This window comes from Larimichthys crocea, chromosome XII, assembly GCF_000972845.2.
Source record: "Larimichthys crocea isolate SSNF chromosome XII, L_crocea_2.0, whole genome shotgun sequence".
Taxonomy (NCBI): domain Eukaryota; kingdom Metazoa; phylum Chordata; class Actinopteri; family Sciaenidae; genus Larimichthys; species Larimichthys crocea.
Window position 1 is genome coordinate 14,970,051 of NC_040022.1, and position 23,789 is coordinate 14,993,839.

At 42.2% G+C, this 23,789-nt stretch overlaps 2 protein-coding genes across 5 annotated transcripts; both read left to right on the forward strand.

Annotated features, from left to right (window-relative positions):
* Positions 1-616: 616 nt before the first annotated feature.
* rnf228 (ring finger protein 228) lies at positions 617-4,838 on the forward strand. The gene has a single exon (XM_027284891.1). It carries the CDS (start codon positions 2,909-2,911, stop codon positions 3,536-3,538), a length of 630 nt encoding a protein of 209 aa, XP_027140692.1. The 5' UTR covers positions 617-2,908; the 3' UTR covers positions 3,539-4,838.
* Positions 4,839-8,462: 3,624 nt separating this feature from the next.
* On the forward strand, positions 8,463-22,275 carry acsl3b (acyl-CoA synthetase long chain family member 3b). 4 transcript variants are annotated; one of them, XM_027285460.1, is made up of 15 exons: positions 8,463-8,746; positions 11,505-11,984; positions 12,829-13,006; positions 13,110-13,219; positions 13,403-13,541; positions 15,045-15,192; positions 16,032-16,155; positions 17,002-17,073; positions 17,211-17,350; positions 17,667-17,839; positions 18,010-18,084; positions 18,165-18,356; positions 18,442-18,556; positions 18,690-18,847; positions 19,048-22,275. In XM_027285460.1, the coding sequence occupies exons 2-15, from the start codon at positions 11,634-11,636 to the stop codon at positions 19,203-19,205; spliced, it is 2,133 nt and encodes a 710-aa protein (XP_027141261.1). In that variant the 5' UTR covers positions 8,463-8,746; positions 11,505-11,633; the 3' UTR covers positions 19,206-22,275. The 4 variants fall into 4 exon arrangements, with proteins under 4 accessions (XP_027141261.1, XP_019117833.1, XP_027141259.1 ...); XM_019262288.2 differs by having other exon boundaries at positions 8,464-8,746; positions 15,042-15,192; XM_027285458.1 differs by having other exon boundaries at positions 8,464-8,664; positions 15,042-15,192.
* The last annotated feature ends 1,514 nt before the right edge of the window (positions 22,276-23,789 follow it).

The window sequence follows — 23,789 nt, forward strand, 5'->3', positions numbered from 1 at the left end:
ACAGGGTACTTCCAAAAGAGGCACTGTTTTTCTGATTTGTTTGATCTTACGAAACACATGTGACTCACAACAACTTCAGTGGGAACTCAAACTGAGAGCCGTTATCATGACAAAGGCCCATAAGAGGAACCCAGGTAAGCGAGAGAATAGAAAAGGAGAAGCAAAACATTTGTTAACCATACAGCCTCTGGGCAGGCAGCATTACCTTAATAGTTTATCAAATGAGGATTGAAAACAGTGAGATAATAGTTTATAGTGTTATGATGAACATGAAAGGTTGTGAAAGTCTTATCTGTTTTACCCGACGCATTCATTTCAGAGGGTGTGTATGTGTTTGTGAGGAAGGAAGGACATGTCATCTGGTGTTGTGACAACATCTTGAGGTGAATTTCCTGCTTCCCCCAAAGAAACTGGATGCATAGTGATAAAAAAAAAACGATAATATATTTTAGATCATTCAGACACATCTACTACAAGATTATGTAAAGTTAAAAAAAAACATTTGTTTAATTATGAGTGAATGAAGAATCCTGTAGAGAAATGAAGGTGTATTATGCAAAATGTTTTTGCTTTGACCTCATAAAATATGTATGACGAACTCGTGTCCTCTGCCGGGAAATGTTTGCAATTTGTACATAAGTACATATTTCCATGAATCACACATTTTACATCCAGAGGTTTTGTTTTCTAAACATTCTAAGATATAGCATAAAACATGTAATAATAAAAAACATGTCAAAGACCTCTTGACAGACACACTTAACTTGTTATTGTGGCATTAAATATCAACTGCATAAACATTTCTGGAAATGATGTGTAAACGTTTAATAAATCTTAGATGTGTTTGTTTTCTCAGATGTTTTTTTAAAATGATTATTTCAAACATTCCCCATCTTGTGGCAACATGTGACAATTACTGTGTCCTCTAGGTCAGCAGCTGTATTCTCACCTTTAGCGACATGCTTTTAAAAAAAGAGACCTACTGCAAGAAATACCTTCAAAAAGTCATCTTTAATCTGTTTACTCTGTTTTAGTTTTTCTAAAATGTAACCTATTGCACTTATTATACTGTTAAAATCAGTTGCACGTAATTGTAGCTGCAATCCAGTTAGACACAATATGCTGCTGCCAAACCCTGCATACACAGTGTGTACCCTGCACACATACATTTAGCCACAAGAGGGCGCCTGTTAGCAGACACATCATCCTCCAGCTCATACTGTATGCAGTCTGTCTGATACCATGAAATTCACCAACATTTTTTGTGGGGGTCATTCATCTATTCTGGCTTTCATAGCAAAGTTGTGTAAAGACTTCATAAAGATATCTCTGTGTGCTAACATGTGTGAAGTGAAGTGATTTCATTACATAATATTTTTGTGTCACGTAATAGAAATCCACAGTCCGGCTGTGTGACATACTTTCTGTTTAGCAGCAGGTTTCAATCATTAGTCAAGGAACAGGAGAGAATGTCTGACAGGGAGAAACTGTCACACTAGTTGATTGATTTTCCAGCAGGGGAATTTTTCAAAACACATTTCTATTGGCCCACAAAGCCATATGTACATGTAATGTGAGAGTGGTTTATTTATGGCATGGATGTTGCTCATGAGGTCAAAACCTTCCTGGACCACAAACATGAAACTGTCCAGTGGTGTCGTGTGTGTGTGTGTGTGTGTGTATGTGTACCTGAGCCATGGCTTGGCTTGCTAGAGATATAAGCTGAATTTTGAATCTTGCGCTGTGATGGTGGATAAAATGCATCAAAAATAAAGAACAAAATGGTCATGAGAAAGAAATGGTGTGTTAGTGCTTTTACCAGGCATAAACACAGAATAAGACAAGGCTGTATTTCTGAAACCTCACACATAAAAAATAATAATAAAAGAGAGATTTGCGTTGCGTCCACTAAAGATAAGAAAAAGCCAAAAAGGCAGTTTTGATCTTGTCTGTGGCCCTATATAGGAACACAGACTGCATTAGACTAAGGCCCTATTTAGACCACTGGAAAAATCTCCAATCCTTCCAGAGAGCCTGCATTCACATTTAGATCAACTATAGATAGACATTTGTATCGACTCATAACACTGATTATCTGACCATAAGTTAATGGGAGCCTGGGCTAACAAGCTTCAACTCATTCTCAGAATTAGTCAACAAACTGCAAAATGGACTGTGAACCTTAAGATGTGTGTGTCATACATGTGTACCTGAGTCTAGAGCTGGCTGCATCTTGACAGAATCTGTTTAACATAAATAAGTCACATGAAGACACATGGTCATGTAGTTATGGTTATCTGGCTATGGGAAGATGAGGCCTCAGAGCTGTTATACATATATGTGCACGCTATATGCACATATACATGTATACAGTGAGAGTGAGACAGGACAGCAGCGGTGCGGAGCTGCAGCTGAAGGTGTCACTGCTGACCGCACGGCTCGGAGCTGTCCACTGCCCGTGGTGCTGAAGAGCAGAGAGACACGGTGCACTTTACTGTCGCTGCGGGCGCAAAATTCTAATTATACGCTTAAATAGGCCTATTAAATCCACCTCATACACATGACCTACACTTGTGACAGATCAACCAGGTGGCAGACACCAAGTTGGGAAATCAATTTGAACAAGTCTATCGACTGGATTTTTTGCGGGGTTTAGTTCTGGTAATATGATCTCGATGAAGTCTATAGTGTCCTTATCCACGGGTTGTGCCCCAGGCCGGTTACACAGCAAGTGTGTGTGTGTATGTGTATGTGTTACTGGATGGAGCCAGGACAGCTAACGGGAAAATGCAGATTTTTTCTCTCACTTTAATATGTTTTATTGCCACTCGGGAATGTTCCCCCCCTCGGTGTGTGGTCAGGAGATTTGATCAAAGTCAAATAAAGCTGCAGCCCAGTTAGACGGAACATGGCGGAGGCGGTTGACACAGGAGGCGACCATGGCTCTGCTCAGTCTGACGATGAATACGAGTGCAAAATCTGCTACAACCACTTCGACCTGGACCTCCACACTCCCAAACTGCTGGACTGTTCTCACACCTTCTGCCGGGAGTGTCTCGAAGCTTTGCACTCCCGGGATGGTCGCGGATGGAGAATCGGTTGCCCAGTGTGTCGCCACCGAACTCCGGTACCGGAATATCGGGTTCAAAACCTCCCGGACGACACCGTATTAACCGAAGCCATTGTGCTTAAAACGCTTGAGCCTGTATCCTCGTCAAACACAGACGTCCAGACAGGTCCAGCCGTGCCTTCAGCCGGCTCCCAGCAGGGCGACGACAGCTGTCGGACTTGCAAACAGGTTGCGTTTGCGACCGGTTGTGTGTGCGCCATCTTCTCCTTCCTGTCCACGGTGGTGCTCCTATTTCTGGGCCTCATCCTTGTACATAACTTCAAGAACATTACGCCTCGAAGTGGCCCTGCGTGTCTATTTGTCGCCAGTGTTCTCGCCCTGTTCTCGCTCATTCTCACTTGGTTGTTGTGTATGTTACGTACCGACCTGAACCTGAAGCCAGCAGCTTCAGTTCCCTCACTGATATAAAGTGCTTCTCTGGCTGGCTGCACAGCTAGGAAACACCAGCCTACTGGGGACAATAAAAAGGGAAAATTATAAAGATATTGTTTATGTCATAGTAGACTATTTAAGGGAAAGCACTTGTGTAAATAATAAAGTAAATTATGGCTGAATTCCATTTAGCTACTTCAGTTGCAGGGTTTTGGTATTGCTGGCTCACTGTCATGACTGGGACACAACAGAATAATTGTTTTATTATGTTATTGACATAATATTTGTGCTTTTTCTACTACGGCAAGTCAAAGTGTCTGTTGTGAAAAAGGTCTGGTTTGTGCACATTTAAACAATATCTACAGCATATAGAGTAAAGCTACTATACCATAAGTTTGGATGCAGTCCATACGTGTTGTTTACTTGCCTTACATGATGCACTTTTTGTATGCAACTCTATATTTTTATTGCACTTGGGTTGCTTGTTTGATTGTCATAATGTACAGATAGTCAGATTATGACAAATGTTTGACATCTAACAGCTTTAAATCACTGAAAGAGCATATAAACTGCTGTTGCTAATGGGAAAAAATAGAATTAAAATGAATTATAGGAAGATTTCTCATTACAGCAGTATCCTCCCCTCCTCTCCTCACACATTTGTTTCCTGCACTGATATTATTTCTATGACAGGTTTTTTTAAGGTGTTTGGGGACCTACAATGCAAGCAGGTGTAATATGTGTACTGTAATCTCATGCAATCGCAATTATTAACAGCATGACCTATTGTGCCAATGATAGAACCTGATTGACTCCCCGTGGTGGAACAGGTCAGCAGGGGATCCCAGGCCAATGACCCTGAGGGGACAGAAGCCTTCACAAGATGAGAGAAATAACTTTGGGGTAGGGGGCCAAAATAAGTAGTGTTGTAAAGCAGTGAGACAATGGAAGTGCAGATGACCTCCTAGGGGTCTTAAATCATCTGATGGCTTAAGTTTGTTTTCCAAAGTCATATAAACTGCAAGAGGATGCAAATTCTACTAACGACTTGGCCAACGCCCACATCTCAGGTTGAGTGATTACCGATGTGGCAGCTGAGTGAATTTTTGAGCTGTAATGAAAAATAAGACCTTTTCAATATGTATTTTGCACCAATATGTCTATGCAAAGGTACTCAGATGTGTGGTTTCTTAAACAAATTTCAACTTAAAACATATTTAGGTTAAATATTAAATGATTTAACATATACATTGTACACATGCTTCCTCTTTCTTTCCTCTGTGCTGCTTCTTGTAGTATTGTAAAGCACAGGTAACCCTTCTGAATAAACTTTGCAGTGACACCAATTTATTACTCAAGCTTTTTTTCTGAATTATGTACATGTAAAAAAATGTTTTCACATCACCGGTATATCGTATAAAATATATAATACTGAGATGTTTGCAACAGGTCAACATCAGCAGATAATACCAGTTGTCTGATGCTCCACCTCTCACCTGTCATTTTCTATGTATTAGAAAGTTATAAACACTGTCATCAGTTTACCAGGTTTGTGTTATTAGATTGGTAATGATGCAAGAAGATGTCTCTATTTAGTTAAGGTATCTCTGAATCCCTGTAACACAGTGGGTATTTGTCTGCACTTAGTGTTGATTTAGGAGTTGCCTCCTGGTCTCAGGAGTTAAAATCCAACTCTTTTAGGTCTCTCAAAGGGACTCCTTCATTTGGTCATCCAGTCAGTGAGTAATACCACTTAAATGCCACCGTGACAAATGCTTGAGAAAAAAGGAGGAGTGGCAGGCTTCCACTGAGAGCCATAGGCAACACTGTGTCTGGGGCAGAGAGCTTCATTTCACAGGGTCTGCAGGGTTTAAAGTTAAAGATTACTTTGAAATCTGCATCCCCTACCATCAAACTCTCTCGCCATAGTCCACCCTCCCTCCTCCCTGCAGCCGACTCCCTCTCCCAGAAAAATAAAAAGCTGTCGCCACAGAGCAGGGGATGAGTTGGGAGCAGATCCTCTTTGATGACAGAGAAGGATCCTTTTGTTCTCTAATCCCCACGAAACCCCCCGCCACCCCTCCTTTCCAGGAGTCCAACTGGACGTCAAGGCGCTTCATAATCAGCCAGAGGCTCAAAAGTTATTAGTTTACTTGTTTTACTTGAAAAGATTGTAATGTAACAGTGAAGTCTTAGTGTGATATCTCTTGCGAAAGCACAGATATTCCATTTAGGGTTTCTAATTTTGGTCTTTTCCGTGTGGAGGTCTCTTTGAGAGAAAAGAAGCATATAATTTAAGCAAATAGCCCAACAAGTCACATGGCACCGGTCAGTGGTTGTCACAGGTGGATCCCAAGGGAACAACCATTAGCCACTGTGCACGCTATCAAGAAAGACAGGGTCACCCAGAGACAGATCCAGAATACATTTCCTCTCTTCCTGTGTCTTGCCTTTAAGTGTGTGCAGAGTGTGTCCTTGTGTCATTATCAGATTGGACACACACATTTCACAGAGGAGATGAAAGTGCTCCTTTTGCTTGTAACATCTGCCTTCTTGATGGCTCATGTCCCATCAAGATGACCTCAAAGACTTGGCCTGAGGAGAGCGATTATCACCACTCTATGTACGCACTCTGGCTCGTCGTCATGTGATCGCATGCTTGTATGGATGTTTGAGACCAAGCGTGTATTCACGAGAAGGGAAAAGCATGAGTTTGTGTGTTTGCCTGCATCTATAAGTCAGAATATGTCTGTATGGACATATGGTCTAACAAGCATGAAAACACTCCAAAGACCAGTGAGAAGGGATCAATGTCCAGGGTCAGGGTGTCAAACACAGCTTACCGAGCCATTTTACTTTCATCCTGTCACTCTTCAGATGTCGAGAAGAAGACACTCCTCTGTCCTGAACTGTCACATATGAACAACGCTGGATCTTCTCTCTGTCAAGTTGAAACAAAAAGCATTATGAAAAGAGTGCCCCCATTAAAGAATTCATGCTCGCTTTCTCCCTCTGGTGCATAAAAGTGAGAATGCAACAAAGGAAATTATTAAACACTGTATATGCTCACTGTTTAAATTATAACTCTATAAAACATATTGCTGATTGCTGCCACAGGTCCATGCGTACACATAAATACATTATAGTTTGGTTCAGTGGTCATGTGTAGTATATATTAGGTAGTTTTAACATCAGGTATCAACCAGTCATCAGTTATTTTTTGTGTTGGTAAATTAAGCAAACAATACAGACATTGGTACATTCTGCCCTATGACATCTCTCCACCCCAAATGGCCACCAGTTATTGTCATGGGACCAGAAAATGTTGATTTTCAACAGTAGCAGTATGACTAATCAACACATTGCTGCAGATGGCTCGATTGGGGATTGTGCCTGTCAGATGATTGCAGGGACTGTAAGCAGAGAAACCGCCTCCTATCAATCTGTGCATCTGATTTTTTTATTTTATTTAGAGGAGATCAAATGAAATCTTTAGAGCTTCATGTGGTCGAGACAGATCAAGCATTCTCGCTACTCCTCCATCTATCTGCTTCACGCGTATCTTTATCATCTTCCTCATCAGCCTATGACACGTACAAATGAGAGGACAGAACTGGACTGGAAAAGAAACAAAGCCAGAAGAGACAAGCCGAGGGAGAAGCACAAACAGCAAATGCCAAAAATAGTGGTGAGAAAGAGAGCTGGGAGGAAGAGAGATTTTCACCGCGCTCTTCACTCCAAGCTTCACCAGATTATCTACAAACAAATGACAGCAGTTCAGACAGCTCTTACACCTCCTAAATCAGTTACTCTGCAGTTTTTATGATATCTAATTAAAGCATGATAAAGCATCTGTGTGTCTATACTCTTTAATAAAACTGCCATCTGTGTGCAAAAGCTGATACCATGTGAAGTACAGTAAGGGATTACTATACATTAGCAACACCAACTGCTGAAAGTTAATTTTGCAATGGTAATTTACGACTTATGAATTCTCTTATATTTTTTTATGGTACATATTATTGCCATTACTGTGCTGCCTGACTGAGAGATTTAACTTCCTGACACACTGTTAAGATTTTATTTGATTGTTAAAACACGGCATAGCATACTATCTCACTGAATGTCCTGAAATATGAATTATATTGGATTCTGAGTGACCTCTTAAAGCAGGGGATGAGAAAATATCATGTAAAAAAAAATATGAGCTTCCTCATTACAAGGATTTTGTTTTTTGTTTTTTTTAAATATCTTCTGTTGTTCTGTTGATTAATTATTTAACTATGAAACTGAATGAAGAAAAGCATCAACACTCAGATCTGCGGATGCTTTTCTTTCTTTTTCTTCTTCTCATCCTATAGCTCCACCTCAGTTCAGTCTGGTAATGGATTGAGTGATGTATTTTTATTTCTGATAATTAGGCTATTGATATAAAAAGAACCATAGGGCTATTAATAAATACAGGTTTAAAATTGTATTCTAGAAAGGAAGCCAACAACAGCTTTCCCCTTCTTGACTTAGATTTGTGGGCTATATTGAGGTTAGGCCTATAGTCCTGTCTGCGGGTAAACAAGTGCCTGTGTTGTTGCTGTGTCTACCTCTAATAATAACTTTCATACCATGTTTCATTGAGGATACGAGGACCTGCTGGTGGCTGCTGCCTCACAAACAGATGAATTACACACAACCGTCATACAGCATTAGTTTCACTCCTCTCTCACACACACTCACACACTGTAAAGTTACAATTAAAAAAATTTAACTTTACTTGATACTCAGTGTAACTGAACGACGCTGTGTCCTGGTGACACGTGTTCGGGCCAGGTCGAAAAAAAATGGCTGACACGTTCAAATGACTCTCCCTCTCCCGGGCTCGGGTTTAGGGGTTCAACCCGCCTCGTTGTGTGTGTGTGTGTATACACATATATATATGTGTGTGTGTGAAGTGTCGGGGCTGTTATGACCGCTGGTAACCTCACTGACGTCCCCGATGCCCCAAGCACGCGCCACCTCCAGCGCACCAATCAGTGACAGAGAAACGCCCTGACGTCACCCAGTAGGTTCCGGGCTGGAAGGACTGTCCCCGGCAATGCTCAGATTCATAAATTTATTAAATTTCATCACCGTTTGGTGATCGATAACCCGACACACGGCGTCAGCAGGTGATGTTGATATGATGTCAGAGCTTTTACAAGGATAGGTAGACTTCCCGCGGGGACGCAGGCGTAGCGGTTGAGGAGAGAGGTGAGGATGTGTGTGTGTAAGTGTATGTATGTGTGTGTGCAGATGTTGATGATGGGCTGATTGTTGTTAGCTGCCGGTTTGCTCAACAACGCGGCCTTTTTAATACGACACACACCCGCGTCTAACACGAGGCTGTGCCACCTTTTGAAACACTGTGTTCGTGTGTGTGTCGGTGAATAAAAGCTGAATTAAACACGTCAACATCTGGCAGCAGCTAGCCCTGAAGCTAGCTTTCTTTTTCTTTAGCATCGCTATGCTAAGCTGCCCGTTAGCTGCTAACCTGGACGCTAGCCTCACACACGGAGGATGTGCTGGTTGAAATGTGTGCTCCGTTATTAGCTGCTTACACCCCAAACTATCGCATCATAGCATCACAGGTTATGTTGCAGGTTATCGTTCACACGGCTTATCTGCCGCCGATGGCTATTATCTAAACATCAAAACACCCGACGGCGGATTTAGCTTCACACGGGAAGAGAAACGGACTGTGGAGTCAGGCTGACAGCAATAAAAAGGAGAAAATATATATATGTAGCCTAAGGCACATGACGCGTGATCCGATTGAACAATAATAAATGGAGAAAGTGTCATAGAGAGCAAATATTGTGCTTTAGTAGCATCCTGATGCTCACTCAGACACTAGCATGGTGTGTGTACAATGATCCGTGTCTAATTACAGCGAGATCTGTTCATTATTATGTACAGTGAGGCTGTGAGATATACTGCTGCCTTTAATCTGTGCTGTTTCTGTTATGATGTGAGTGTGTATCCATCCAGATAACACAACATAATTGCTGCAGGTTGAGCTGATCGCCTTAAAAGCCCAGTCTGTGTGTTTAATGCTATCTGTATGAGCCTTGTCTTGTGTTCATAATGTGGCACATTGCTGTTGAAATTGCATATAACAGGTTGAAACTGTTTCCACCCTCCTGATGTGCCATGCCTGTGACTTGTGCGTTTGCTCAGCTCAAATAAAGCAGACTTCTCGGTTGGCTGTGGTATGTGAGTTGTTGCCAAACGGGTGAGACATGTTCATTGTTCACCTATGGGGTTGACATTGTTTGTACAACGTGTTTTTTTTTGGTTTATTATTTGAGTTAATGGTTCCCATGACACCGTCATTTTAAAGGTGTATGCACTAATAGTATGAAAAATGATGTTGATATCTCTGTCAGTACTGTGGCAAAAAAAGAACAAAAGTCACACAACAGGATCATTTTCTGTCTTTTTTTTTTATTTATTTAAAATAATCTGCACAGAAAAAAACACCAAACACGTCATTTGTAATCATTTTAATAGTAATGTTATTACTATTCAATCGTCCTTGGACACCAATTGATTAAAAAGTAATAATAATGTTACTGAAAGTTTCTTCCCTACAGTTTTATTGTTGTGTATCTCAGGGTTGAATCTTTATTTATATATACATACAATCTATATATATATATATATATATATATATATATTAATAATATATATATATATATAATATATGGATATATAGAATTATGTGGTGTGTAGATAGAGATATATATATATATCTATATATATAAAATATATATATATATATATAGATATTATATATATAATGTATATGATAATTGTATATATATAGATATATATATATATATGTATGTATGTTCGTTGTGTGTGTGTTTTAGATATATATATTTAAATGTGATATATATATATATATATGAGTATATATATAGTATATATTATATGATATATATATAAATATAATATATATGTGGGTTGTGTGTATGATGTGTTATGATATATATATAATAGTATCTATCTCTATATGTGTGTATGTGTGTATGTATGTGTGTATGTGTGTGTGTGTGTGTGTGTGTGTGTGTGTGTGTGTGTGTATATATGTATATATATATATGTATATGTGCGTATGTATATGTATGTATATGTGTGTGTGTGTAGCATTGGTATTTTCAACACAAACAATAGTAGGTTAAGGGTATTATTATAAATATGTGGTATCTAAAAACTGTAATTTAAATATTTGAATGTAAAGGCAGCTGCTGTTTGGGTTGTTGGACCTGAGTCGAGCTGACAGTTTGCATTTGCCCAGCAGTTCTATATTAATATACTGTCTGATGACAGATACGGTAGAATCACTTTGAAATGATGAATTTAGGTCGTTTCTTGTTGCTTGCGTTTGCACAAGGAGCAGCCAACCTCACCAGTCTCAGCCGGCCAGGTTATGCTAACCTCCCATGTGACCTCTGTGACTTCTCCTTCTAAGCTGCAGAATGAGTCACCGCCACTACTTCTCGCATGTGGCTACCGGGCCACACTGCAAATTACACTGTGGCCTTTAAGGATGCACTAGAAATAGCTGAGCTCTCCGGGAGACGGTCCGAGTTGATCCCAAGGTTTTTTTTGTTGTTGTACAGCCAAAGAAGCGAGAGCAACAACAAGTACAGCACGTGGTTTAATCCCGTGGTACAAACAGTTGATTACCTAGCCATTTGAGCACTATTATTAAATCTTGGAGATGTGTGTCATGGTGTTGTGCTCTCTCTGTAAGGCTGGAGCCTGAGCAGCAGGGCCTGTGGATCTGGTGAAATAAATAGAACCAGCCTAAGAATAAGCAGAGATGGTCTTCAGGCAAGCAAGGATTTGTTTACCAGGATGCAGTGGCTCACATTTACTGGCGCTCATTATTGCCAAATATGCTGATACGTCTTTTATTCCAGACCATACTTGTTAAATGTGATGTTGTGTCTCTGTGTTGCAGGTCTGGTTGACTCACTCGCACGAAGAAACCACCGCCTGCATTCTTGATCTAGTCAAAACACTTGAGGAGCAGAGACGCTTGCATCTGGTTTGATTCATCTCTAATTCGGACTCCATCCTTCATCCAAAGATGAAGTTGAAGGAGGATATGAACCCCGTGCTGCTGCAGGTCTTCCGCTCCGTGGTCTGGGTCTACTCCGTCATCACCTTCATACCGTGGTATTTCTTCTCCGGAGCTGGCGGCAACTTGGAACGATCTCGCCGGATCAAGGCACGCTCGATTAGTGGAAAACCAGCAGGGCCTTACAGGTCTGTCACCAGCCAAGAGAAGCTGGTGGCATGCCTGTACCCCGGGGTGGACACCCTGGACAAACTGTTTGAATACGCTGCTACAAAGTTTCCACAGAGAGACTGTCTGGGCACCAGAGAGGTGCTCAGTGAGGAGGATGAGCTCCAGCCTAACGGCAAGGTCTTCAAGAAGGTGAGAGACAGTGACCTGTTACTTTTGCTCTCTCACACACACGCATGTGTTTCATCATTCTTATCCAGAGAAATGATATCACCAAGTCAGTGGCGATTCTGCTCAATATACGTAGGTGTATAAGTTTTAGGTGAATCTGTGAGATTATAGAAAGTGTGCTTGTGTCTGCGAGGCTGTCAGACAGTCTGCCACTGTGCACAGTGTGAGGAACGTGGGTGGTGGAGCAGCAGCAGTGGCACTGGTTCCTTCCTCCACAGCTGAGAGCCTCCCATTAACACTCAAAGCCCTGTAGATGGTGCTAAGTGACTGCATATGAATGATGGTGTTACACAACTGGTAACTTCAGTCTCTTTCAGATTGAACAACATCACATGTTCAGTTTTATATCGTAATACAAAAACAGAGGTCGTGTTAATCCCATCATGTTGACACCACGGGTGGAAGCTTCTTCTTTTTTTTTAAAGATTGTTTTTTTTGGCCTTTTATGCCTTTAATGATAGGACAGCTGAAAATAGACAGGAAGCAGGGGACAGAGACAGGGGGAGTGACACGCAGTAAATGGCCGTCCGATGCGGGATTCGAACCAGAGCCAGCTGCAGCGAGGACTATAGCCTCCACACACGGGGCGGCCGCTTAACCCACTACGCTACCGACCGCCCTGGGTGGAAGCTTCTTAAAATCATCAAGGATTCTGATCATATTTATTCACTAGAACGGCTCATGAAAAGATGCTCTGATCTTCTCCGGTGATGTGCAGTGTATCATCAGTTGCATCAGTTTACATGTTTGTTGCAGTATCTAAAAATAATCCTGAATATTGCATATACCTTTTGTGTGTGTGTAGGTCATTCTGGGGAACTATAACTGGCTGTCATATGAGGAAGCCTACCATGCAGCCAAGTGTTTTGGCAGCGGTCTGGCAGCTCTCGGCCAGAGGCCCCAGTGTAACATCGCCATCGTCTGCGAGACCAGAGCAGAGTGGATCATGGCGGCACAAGCTTGCTTCATGTACAATTTCCCACGTGAGTGACAGAAAGACGAATGCGTGTGTTCAGAAAATCCCGTAGCAAATCACCTGAGATGACTGACCGTCTTAACCGTTTTTTAATTTTTTTTATTTGACAGTTGTGACCCTGTACGCCACTCTCGGAGCCACAGCCATCGTCCACGGTCTGAACGAGACCGAGGTTACACATATCATCACGAGCAAGGACCTGCTTCAAGGCCGCCTAAAGGTACCTGCTTTGCTGTCGTCATCTGTCTCCATCATGTCAACTGTGTTAAACAAGGCTCAGCGCTTTAAACGAACCACCGTGTTACTGAATTGCACGTTGTTTATTGTGTGCAACATTAGGGCTTGATAAGAAGCTCATCTCTATTTGCATAATTACTTTTTTTCCTCCAACTCCACATTCCAGACAATACTGTGCGACGTGCCGAGGGTGCAGCATGTCATTGTAGTCGACAGCAAACCCACAAGCTGGCCAAACATCCCCAGAGGCATCATGGTCTACAACATGGATGCAGTGAAGGAGATGGGATCCAAGCCTGACAACAGTGAGTGTTTGTTGCTGTGTCATTTTTCGAAAAAAGGGTTTTTCTAATTTTGTCGGGGGGCACTAATGGAGGCTTAACACAAAGCCGACACCCTGATGTGTGATTGGAGCGATGTGCCATGCATGACAGAGTCAGCCAGAGGTCAAATCGAACTCGCCAGACAGCAAATGTCATGATGATGTTGGATTACATCAAGAATATGAGGGCAAGCTATGTTTGTGCTACAACTACCACAACCTGACCCATGTTTATACTTTCCTCATAAAGTATTTCATAAAGTAAAACCAATGTGGAATATTCTATCATCTTGGATAACTTAAATAGAACATGGCTGTGTCAAATGTCTTTTTTTGTTTACATTTGAAGCTCCTATTGAGGTTTTCAAATGAAGCTTTGAATGTCCGTCATCATATTTTATGACCTCATCATAACCCTATAAAATAATCGGATGAATTGAGTTCTTCTCTTTTTTTAAAATAAACCTCCTTTAATGAATATAACCTCAGTTTCAGTTCCATCAACATAAATACACGTAGGCAGCAGGCTAATCTAATAGGGGCATAAAACAATGATGATTTTTATGGTGCGGTTGGATTGCTGTAGGTGTGCCTCAGTTGGTTTGTGTGCAGTGAAACTGTTGCTTTTTGAAAGGCTAAACGCCAATAAATATGGATTCAAGTATGGAGCATTTTGTCAGATAAAAACATGTTGCGATGTTGAAATCTGGAATGAATTACATCCACCTTTCTCATTGGTGAAATGTTTGGATTACACATGTCTGAAAAAATCCTACGCAGTCATCATTGTGATCTATTTCTACAAATAGTAAACGGTTCAGGCAGGGGAGTGCACAGGAGTCCAAGTTATGTCTCGCGCTGAAAGGTTTATTGAAGCTTGGCCAAGGAATATGGAACATTTATCAATACGCTTGTCATGACACGACGCAGCCTCATTTCTGAAGAAGCTGTCCTCTCTGGCTCGTCCGTATGCCCTCCAGAGTAGTGCATAAACTGGTCATACTGCAGTATGTGGTATTTGCCAATGGGTCTTTAGTCTACAAACGAGGACATATGTTTACCCCCTCGTGGTCTGACATTGTTATCTGACTCCGTAGAAGCTTCAACATTATGTACCGATCTGTTTAGGGAGCGAGACAGTCCTAGCTTGAGACATCAGTTACCATAGTAACGATCAGAATGGCGCCTGCTTTCCTAAATCCAAACATACAGCTGCTCTGTATGTCAAGGAGAGAAGTCACCTGTGTAACCCCCATATGTTGCATGTATGAACCTCTAGAACTCCAAATATACATGAGAAATATTCAGATTTTTATTTTTTCTCTCTCTGGTTTGTAGAAAAAGACACATTTTTCTGTATTTTTCTGTATTTAATTGACATTTCTTCTTAATAAATTGTTACCACAACCAATAATGTTTACGTTTGTGCGTGCGATCCATTTCCTCTCTAACCGTCGCTCTCTCTGCTCTTCTGTCTCCACAGTAGCAGTAGACCGCAGACAGCCAGAGCCCTCGGACATCGCCGTCATCATGTACACCAGCGGCTCCACAGGCATCCCCAAGGGTGTCATGATCTCCCATGGCAACATCGTTGCTGGAATCACTGGCATGGCTGAGCGAATCCCTGACCTCAAGTATGTCAATATCAGATTCACTGCTAACACTTCAGGCCAACTCACACCGGACGCGGAACGGAAGCGGAACGGAAGCGGAACGGCACCGCCGCGGTCACCGTAGCAAATAGAATCCAGTCTAGTCAATGAGAGCACTCACACCGGGCGCGGATCAGACGCGGATCAGAAGCGTCCCAGAAGCGGCTCTCCGCGCCACGGCGCGAGCTTTCCGCAAGATTTCTATTTTTTCCGCGAGCCGCGGCTGAACCTCGTAAATTTCAACAGAGCACTGCGCACCAGACAGGAAATCCGACAGAGAATCAACATAATAAACTTCCGCCCCCTTTCAAAATAAAACACAATACTCAGTTCATGTAGCTTTTTACAACTTCACATCAACGTGACGTCATGACCGGTGGCACCAGGTGATCAAAGATCGATCAAAGGGTCTCAACGAGAGACTAATTGTTGAAGTGGAACAACACACAATCATTTATGACACAACAGATGCTTTTTATAATCTCCTCCACGTCGGAGAAGCAAAGTCAGCTGTTTGTTGTTGTTGTTTTCTTTATACACTGTTTATCGCGGGGTCTCGGGTATGTCCAGGATTCTCGCGTGATCTCGTGATCTCGCGTGAATACGGCCGGCTCGCTCCGCTGCCGTTCCGCGGCTGATCCGCGTTCGGTGTGAGTCCCGTGTCACTCTCTCACCGCCTTCCTCCTCTCCGCCTTGCGTCTGAAACTTTATCACATATTTCTTTACACACTCAGTTACAATTTCCACTCTCTCCGTGTCTCATCTCACTCCATTTTCTCCTGTATGTGTGTTTTAAATTAACCCACTGTTCTGCGTTGCAGTGAAACAGACACCTACATAGGCTACCTGCCGCTGGCCCATGTCTTAGAGCTCAGCGCCGAACTGGTGTGCATCTCACACGGCTGTCGCATCGGCTACTCCTCTCCACAGACTCTTGCCGACCAGGTAAGTGTATAAAAGCACACACCTTGTGGCCAGCAAGCATTTGTTGCAGTTTGTTGGTAGCGCACGAAGTGCGATAGAAACAAAACCTGGCGAATAAATCAGGATGAACATGAAGAATGTGAAGATAACTAAGCTTCTGTGCCACTGAAGAGAGGAAGGCAGACGAAAACATTCACGCAGATTTGTGTGAATCCGTGACTGTAACATTCCTTCGATTAATAGATGAAACAAATTTCCGTTCTGTTTTCTTCATCACTGTTTAAGGTGGAAACATAGCACCACCAGCTGTATTCACATAATGGTAGCGGATGGAAACTTCTTTTGGAGATTTTCTCCGCAGTTGGATGGAAACCTAGCTAGTGTTGTATGTCTACCAGATGCATTACACTCAAATGTATATTTAAGACTAAGGCTGCCACGATTAGTCAATTAGTCACGATTATGTCGACGAACAAAATCGTCAACAGCTAATTTAGTAGTGCGGGAGGATCCCCTCGTGGGACCTCTCCCCGGCGCTGGCTGGCCTCCGCTGGGCGCATTTCCTCCGCGGCGGCTCTGGGTCGGCATGGAAAGACTCGGGGGCGAAGGTGGCTCACGGTTCCGTCTGCGAGGTTTACAGGGCTCACCCACCCGCCCCTCTCCGGAACAGTGAATTTACGTATGATCCGATTAGTCGACTAATCGAAAAAATAATCAGTGATTAGTCGACTATCAAAATAATGGTTTGTGGCAGCCCTATATATTCAAGATTCTTATTGTCACATTTAAAACTCTGCATGGTCTACCTTCATCAGTGACTACAGCCCTGGATCAGTAGGTTTGTTTTTGTTTTTTTCATTTTTACAGTCCACCAAGATAAAGAAGGGCAGTAAAGGGGACACCAGTATGCTGAAACCTACTCTAATGGCTGCTGTACCAGTAAGTGTTTCTATCTCTGCACAAAGCCATCAGTACTACAGTCATACAAACTGTAGTGTCAACAAAACAAACAAAAGTAGTAGACTTAAAATGTCTAGAAATGTTAACCGAGCGTCTTCCCGCCTGGCGGCGTGCAGGAGATCATGGATCGAATCTACAAGAATGTGATGACCAAAGTGGAGGAAATGAGCAAATTCCAGAAGACGCTCTTTGTGCTGGCTTACAACTACAAGATGGAGCAGATCTCAAAGGGCTACAGCACGCCTCTCTGCGACAGGTAATGTACATATTCCCGTCTATATGAACTCCCTTCAGCACGCTCTTCAGATACTCAAATGCATAAATTCATGTTCAGAAAGAATCTGTACAACAGGTGTAGGGGATTATTCTCCAGCATACGTTAATCATTGTTTAACACCGATTCTGATCGTGTGTTTGCACATACCATTCATTCTCGAACAAAGTCAATATTTGGATGCTTTGTAGGTAGACTTTGTAACCGTCTAATGTAGTCTCTAAAAGTCTTTTTGGGAGTTGTTGTTGGAGTGTCCTCCACCCCTCTGTAATCCTCTCCATGCTGTGTCCCCCCTCAGTCTGGTGTTCAAACGGGTGCGTGCGCTCCTGGGAGGAAACACGCGGGTGCTGCTTTCTGGCGGGGCTCCACTCTCAGCCGCAACACAGCGCTTCATGAACATCTGCTTGTGCTGCCCTGTGGGACAGGGCTACGGCCTGACGGAGACCTGTGGAGCTGGCACCATCAGTGACAGTAAGAGAGTCGGATTTCACGATGGGAAGGAAAACGGGAAATGAGATAGAGCAGTTGTTTTTGCCGCCCTTTGGGAAATTAAGGGAGGTGCTAATAAAGATATATAAAGAACTTTAATTTGTAATTATTTACCGAGCTAATGCCGGACTGTTTGCTGGTGTTTTTGTCAGTGTGGGACTACAGCACAGGACGGGTCGGTGCTCCACTGGTTTGTTCTGAGATCACGCTGAAGGACTGGGAGGAGGGTGAGTAAAAGGCAACAACTTTAGAGAAAGCAAAGAAACACATTGATATTTTCTTTCTAATTAGATTTGCGCTCCTCTAGGTGGTTACTACAGCACGGACAAGCCCAACCCGCGGGGGGAAATCCTGATCGGCGGTCCCAACGTAACAATGGGTTACTACAAAAACCAAACCAAGAACCGCGAAGACTTCTTTGTGGATGAGAACGGCCAGCGATGGTTCTGCACCGGAGACATCGGAGAGTTCCACCCTGACGGATGCCTCAAGATCATCGGTAAGAGGTCCACGAGCTTGTGTGTGGTGTGTGTGGTGGTGCAGGCGTTGCATCTATCAGCATTGTGATGTGTGTTTTCCTACAGACCGCAAGAAGGACCTGGTGAAATTGCAGGCAGGCGAGTACGTCTCTTTAGGAAAAGTGGAGGCCGTTCTGAAGAACTGTTCACTCATAGATAACATCTGTGCCTATGCCAACAGGTAAAGTCCTGCACACACTCCCTCTGAATCTGTCCTTTCCAGACCTCTCAGGCACATTTTCAGCCAGTGTATTCTCGTGTCACATTTTTTCTCTCTCACTAATTGCGCGGACTCTTCTGTGCTCGATCTCCAGCGACCAATTCTACGTGATCAGCTTTGTGGTGCCTAACCAGAAGCAGCTACTGGCGCTGGCGGAGCAGATGGAGGTGAAGGGCACATGGGAGGAAATCTGCAACAATTCCCAGATGGAGAAAGAGGTCCTCCGCATCATCACAGAGGCTGCTATCTCAGGTAGAGTGGGGGGATGGGAAAGCCATTTCTGTCTTTGTTCATATTTGTTCTTCTTATGCGGAGAATGTCTGATTTAAAGTGGCGTAACGTACACACTCAAATTATCAGCTCCGATTTGGTGCGATGGCGCCAGACTTGCACTCGTATCACACTGCATCTTGTCACTCTGACTTGCGATTCTGCTCTACCCCATCAAACAGCAAAACTGGAGCGATTTGAGATCCCCAAGAAGATCCGCCTGAGCGCTGAGCCCTGGACACCAGAGACTGGCTTGGTCACGGACGCATTCAAACTGAAACGCAAGGAGCTCAAAACACACTACCAGGAAGACATTGAGAGGATGTACGGTGGAAAATAACACGCAGACACACTCCAAACGATGTAGAAACACATACACATACAGTATATACTTGCAGTCATACACGAGGAGCTCAGAAGCCACTACCCGGACTACTTGGAGAGGAGTTTAGATACAGATAACACACACACACACACACACTCACAAATTAATACAGACATATAAAGCGTCTCATGCACCTCCTCCTCGGCTTCTCCGCGACCAGCTTTGATCAAAGGATGGAGTATCAAAGGAAGGAATCCAAGCTTAATGCTCTCTGTCAAGTCCAAAAGGCAAGAAGGTGCCCACATGGACAACCGAACCAGCACCACACCCTCACTGATGGATCTAGCCCGTTGGGTTGCTATAGCAACCTAGCCGGCACACGGAAGTCGGAATGCCTGCGCAGCTCGGAGCGAAACAAACGTCAGGCTAGATGTATCTGGATCAACGCGCCCCTCTCTGTCGCTTCTCTCTCTTCTCCTCCCCCTTTTTGCTCTCTGGAGCCCTCCACCAGTTCAGCATGGTCGTGGAAGTGCAAATACCTGGCAGGGAAATAGGGGAAGGGTAGCATGAGCCCGATAGAGCGATCCCTCCTGGGCTTTAAGTAACATTCAGGTTGGAATCTATGCAGGGATCTCTATTATCTCTTTTAATGTCTTTTCTTTTTTATTGTAATCCGTGTTGCTGTTTGGTTCATGTTTGGTTTGTAAGCTTTGAAACCTATTTTATTTCTGGTGTGGTGTTGCAACGCCATGGGAGATTTTTTTTTTTTAAATACCTTTTTTATATTGTGTTTTTTTTAATTACTTTATCCTCCTGTTTTTTTTATTGCCAAGGTGTTCACGTTAATTGTACTTTAATGATCTTTGTTTACAAGTCTTTTTCTCCACTTATTTGTCCCAAAGTTTGTATTATTTTTTTTATTTTTTTTTTTTGAGTGTGTGTTTACTGACTCGACTTGTAGAAGCGATCCCGTCTTCAGTCCCTTCTGCGCTCGGCCTTTGCAGCAGGGCCAAAACATCAATTGTAAAAGGCATCCAATGGGAAATGTTTCCATCCCTGCTCTTTCACCCTTGACTTTCATTTTCTTTCCATACCCTAGGACCCCCTTGGATGCCTCCCAACCTGTGTCTTATTGATTATTATGTTGGTTCATTGACATACTATAGCCCTGCCACATCTGCCACGTATTCCTCCAGTCATGACCAATGCACCGTATGGATGTCTCCAAGGGAACTTAGTCTACTGTAGAAAAAATAGCTAGCCTTTCTTTGGTTGCTCTTCCAGTTACTTTATGGTGCAACTGTACATGTTATCCTTATACGCTGTAGGTGTAGTTACTGTACTTTTTATTTTTATTTTTACTTACTCTAAATATAAAATACAAAATGAATGTGCAATATTTATACACAAATTTTAAAATGAAAGTATGTAGGAAAGAAAAAAAACGCACATACAGAAGCCCCTCCATAGTGTATGAATGTTCAAGTCTGTTACTATCCACTTCTGTGCGTATCGGAGACCCGGCGGAACATAAACATAGGAAATAAGAAGAGGATGGTAGAGACACTGATAAGGAAGTGTAGACGTAGCCCATTTGAACGTGCTCTGCTAAACAATGTAATGTTCTTTTTAATAAGGCTGTAAAATGGAAAAAAAGTCTTTATATTTGGCATTGTAAAAAAAAAAAAAATGCATGATGAAAAGGTGCAACTGTACCAAAGCACTTGAATATATATTTGAGAAATAACAGAATCGCACTCTAGTCGAACAACTGAAGCAACTCCTTATTTAATGAGTATACGGTATATAGCGTGAGCGCTCGTGACCTCAGAGTGCAATTAACAGTTCTGTATCTTCAAATTAATTTATGTGTATGATACTGTATGTGATATATCTATAAAAAAAACGGTCTACAGTGTTACAGATTATGTCAAATGCCATTTATTTGATAACATAACGTTCAGCGGTAGATTTTAAGACTGGCATTTTTGCTTCAGCAGGGCAGAAGTTTAAACAGTGTTTGGTCAGTGGGTCTTTCTAAGAGTCACATCTGTCTCTCAGTCACCCTTTTCACATTCAGGCATTTAGCATTAATTAATGGTACAGGCAGGCGCACTAACTGCTTCTCATGTTTACTAGTTCAACGCTGAAGTATGGACGCCCCGAAAGGCAAGTGAGGGGAAAGAAATCTCAGAATCCATTTTTTAAAAGTTTGATCTATTTATTTTATTTTCGTTTTTTTTTTTTTTTTTAATTGTCTGTCAAGAGTTTGTTATTGAAATACTGATTTCATCCACTAGAGGCAGATGTGCACCACTGTCCCATGTGCTAAATAGGACTAAAAAAACATTTGTCTTTTAATCTTATTCGGATAAAGACAGGGAAGGAAGGAAAAAAATGTTTTTTTCCTAACTAAGATTATCCGTTTAGATCCGACTTTTAAAAAAAATTAATCGACAGATTGTTTTTTTCTCACTTGCCTCTCAGTGCTTCCGTACGGAAGGCTTATTTTAACGTGTATAAATTTGATGACACTATCATGACGAGGTGGGAACTCCCTTCCTGTTTTTTATAACACATCTCTCTCCTGACATTTCAGCGGAAAGTCAGTAGCTTACTGTGCTGTTTGCTGCTTTTCCTCTGCCTGGCTAGAGGCGGCCAGTTGCCTTCTGACACACATGAGCTGTCTTTAAGGGTCTTAAGAATGTGAAGTGCTCCCCCCGTGTTTCGTTGATAGCACACATGCCGTGTCCTGCTACATCCATTTGCAAGGCAAAGACAGCTGGTGGTGCAAAGACGAATTTCAGCACTCCTGCTGTTGTTGTTGTCGCTTGCATTGTAAATAGGTTGAGAGGGGATCAGTGATCAAAGTTCATTCAAACTACAAATAATTGTATAGGTTTAAAGTCTCCTGTAACATATTTAATAATCTTTATTACTGACCAGTTTTTGGGGTCTTTTCCTTGTTTTTTTGTGTGGTTAAGTGGCCCTGCAAGCTGGGCTATTGCAAGTGTCTCCTTCCTTATTTATTTGTGATTTGGCCTTGAAAAATACATAATGAAATAAAAAAAGGTTTGTGTTGTAATTACTGCCACTACTGCTTTGTGTGCTTTCGAGATGTGTGTTTGAACATCTGAGAAACGCAATCTGTGATGCACAACGTGTGACTGATACGATCAGCAGCTTGATTAGAATCATCCTGAAACCAGAGTTTCTATGGCAACAAAGGCCTGTGTGTGTGTGTGTGTGTGTGTGTGTGTGTGTGTGTGTGTGTGTGTGTGTGTGTGTGTGTGTGTGTGTGTGTGTGTGTGTGTGTGTGTGTGTGTGTGTGTGTGTGTGTGTGTGTGTGTGTGTGTGTGTGTGTGAGAATGAATGTGGTTTGTGAAAGACTGTGTGGCGCGTCGACACAAATGGAACATACAGTTCTGGGGAGTCAACCTTCAATCAGAGCTTGTAAACAAAGGATTTCTTTCAGTGTCATTCACAACACGCGAGATCAATGAATTTATTAAAGGAAGACTCTCGGCTCTCTGCTCAAGTAAACCTGCTAACCTGCATCTGAATAAATCTGGGTCCAACATTTTAACACAGTGTCTGCATTTCTCAGGAACAAGATGAGCAATCCATTTTGGATATACGGCCCAGATCTTACAGTGTAGGTGTTCAGGGCTTGATTATCGATTCATCTGCTGATTTTTCAGTGATTTGATAATTGGCTTTGTAAAATGTCAGAATATAATAAAACATGCTCATCACAGTTTCTCAGAGCTCAAGTTGACATATTTAAATTATTTGTGGATTGGATTTAAAGTGGATAATTATTTGTGTTTTTTTTTTACTTTTATTTATATATATATAAAAGAGAAAAATAAGACATAATTAATTGTTTATAAAAACTGAACAGAACGGAAGATTAATGTCCTAATTATTTCAGCTGCAATCAGCAAAACTCTCTTAATTTTTTTATTTATTTAATTTGTTGTTTATAATCTGCTTCAGGTTTACAGGTTGTGCATTACAATGCCCAATCATTTCTAATAAATTCTGCTCATGAGGTTGTAATACACTGTTACATGTATATGAACATGTAATACAATGAAATCAAAGCTTAGTACTGAACTTTTAACAAACCTCTGAAGGAGCACGGGTGGTTAAAATCCTGCGTGGTGGTTCTCCGTCTGCGCTGCTTTTGCATTTCATTTCAAATAAAACAGTACAAGCTACAAGACCACAGAGAGATGAGTGATTCTTCTAACCCCTCCTCTCCTCTCCTCTCTATTCCCTCCATCCAACCCTATGGGACCAGAGAGTGCGTCAGAGGCATAATGCTCCCTTCATTAGCCCACACTGATTCTGACGCAGACACATACACACAGACTGTCTCTACCACAAAGACAACAACAACAGCAACCAAGCAGCAGGAAACTGTGAAGGACATCTTCCATACTGTATGAATGTGGTTCGTGTGTGTTTCTTTGCTCTCTGACACTTAATTCCAACTTTTTCTGTCTCCTACTCTCTCCCCTCTCTGCTTGCTTCCTCTTCCTGTCTACCTATGACTCAGAAGTGCGCAAAAAAACTTTTTATCTGTGCTTGTGC

Bases quoted from the DNA above. Each gene is read 5' to 3' on its own strand.
- rnf228 (XM_027284891.1), top strand. From the start codon at position 2,909: ATGGCGGAGGCGGTTGACACAGGAGGCGACCATGGCTCTGCTCAGTCT.
- acsl3b (XM_019262288.2), top strand. From the start codon at position 11,634: ATGAAGTTGAAGGAGGATATGAACCCCGTGCTGCTGCAGGTCTTCCGC. The intron at 17,351-17,666 runs GTAATGTACATA...GTCCCCCCTCAG, and splicing joins AGCACGCCTCTCTGCGACAG to TCTGGTGTTCAAACGGGTGC. The intron at 17,840-18,009 runs GTAAGAGAGTCG...TGTTTTTGTCAG, and splicing joins AGCTGGCACCATCAGTGACA to TGTGGGACTACAGCACAGGA.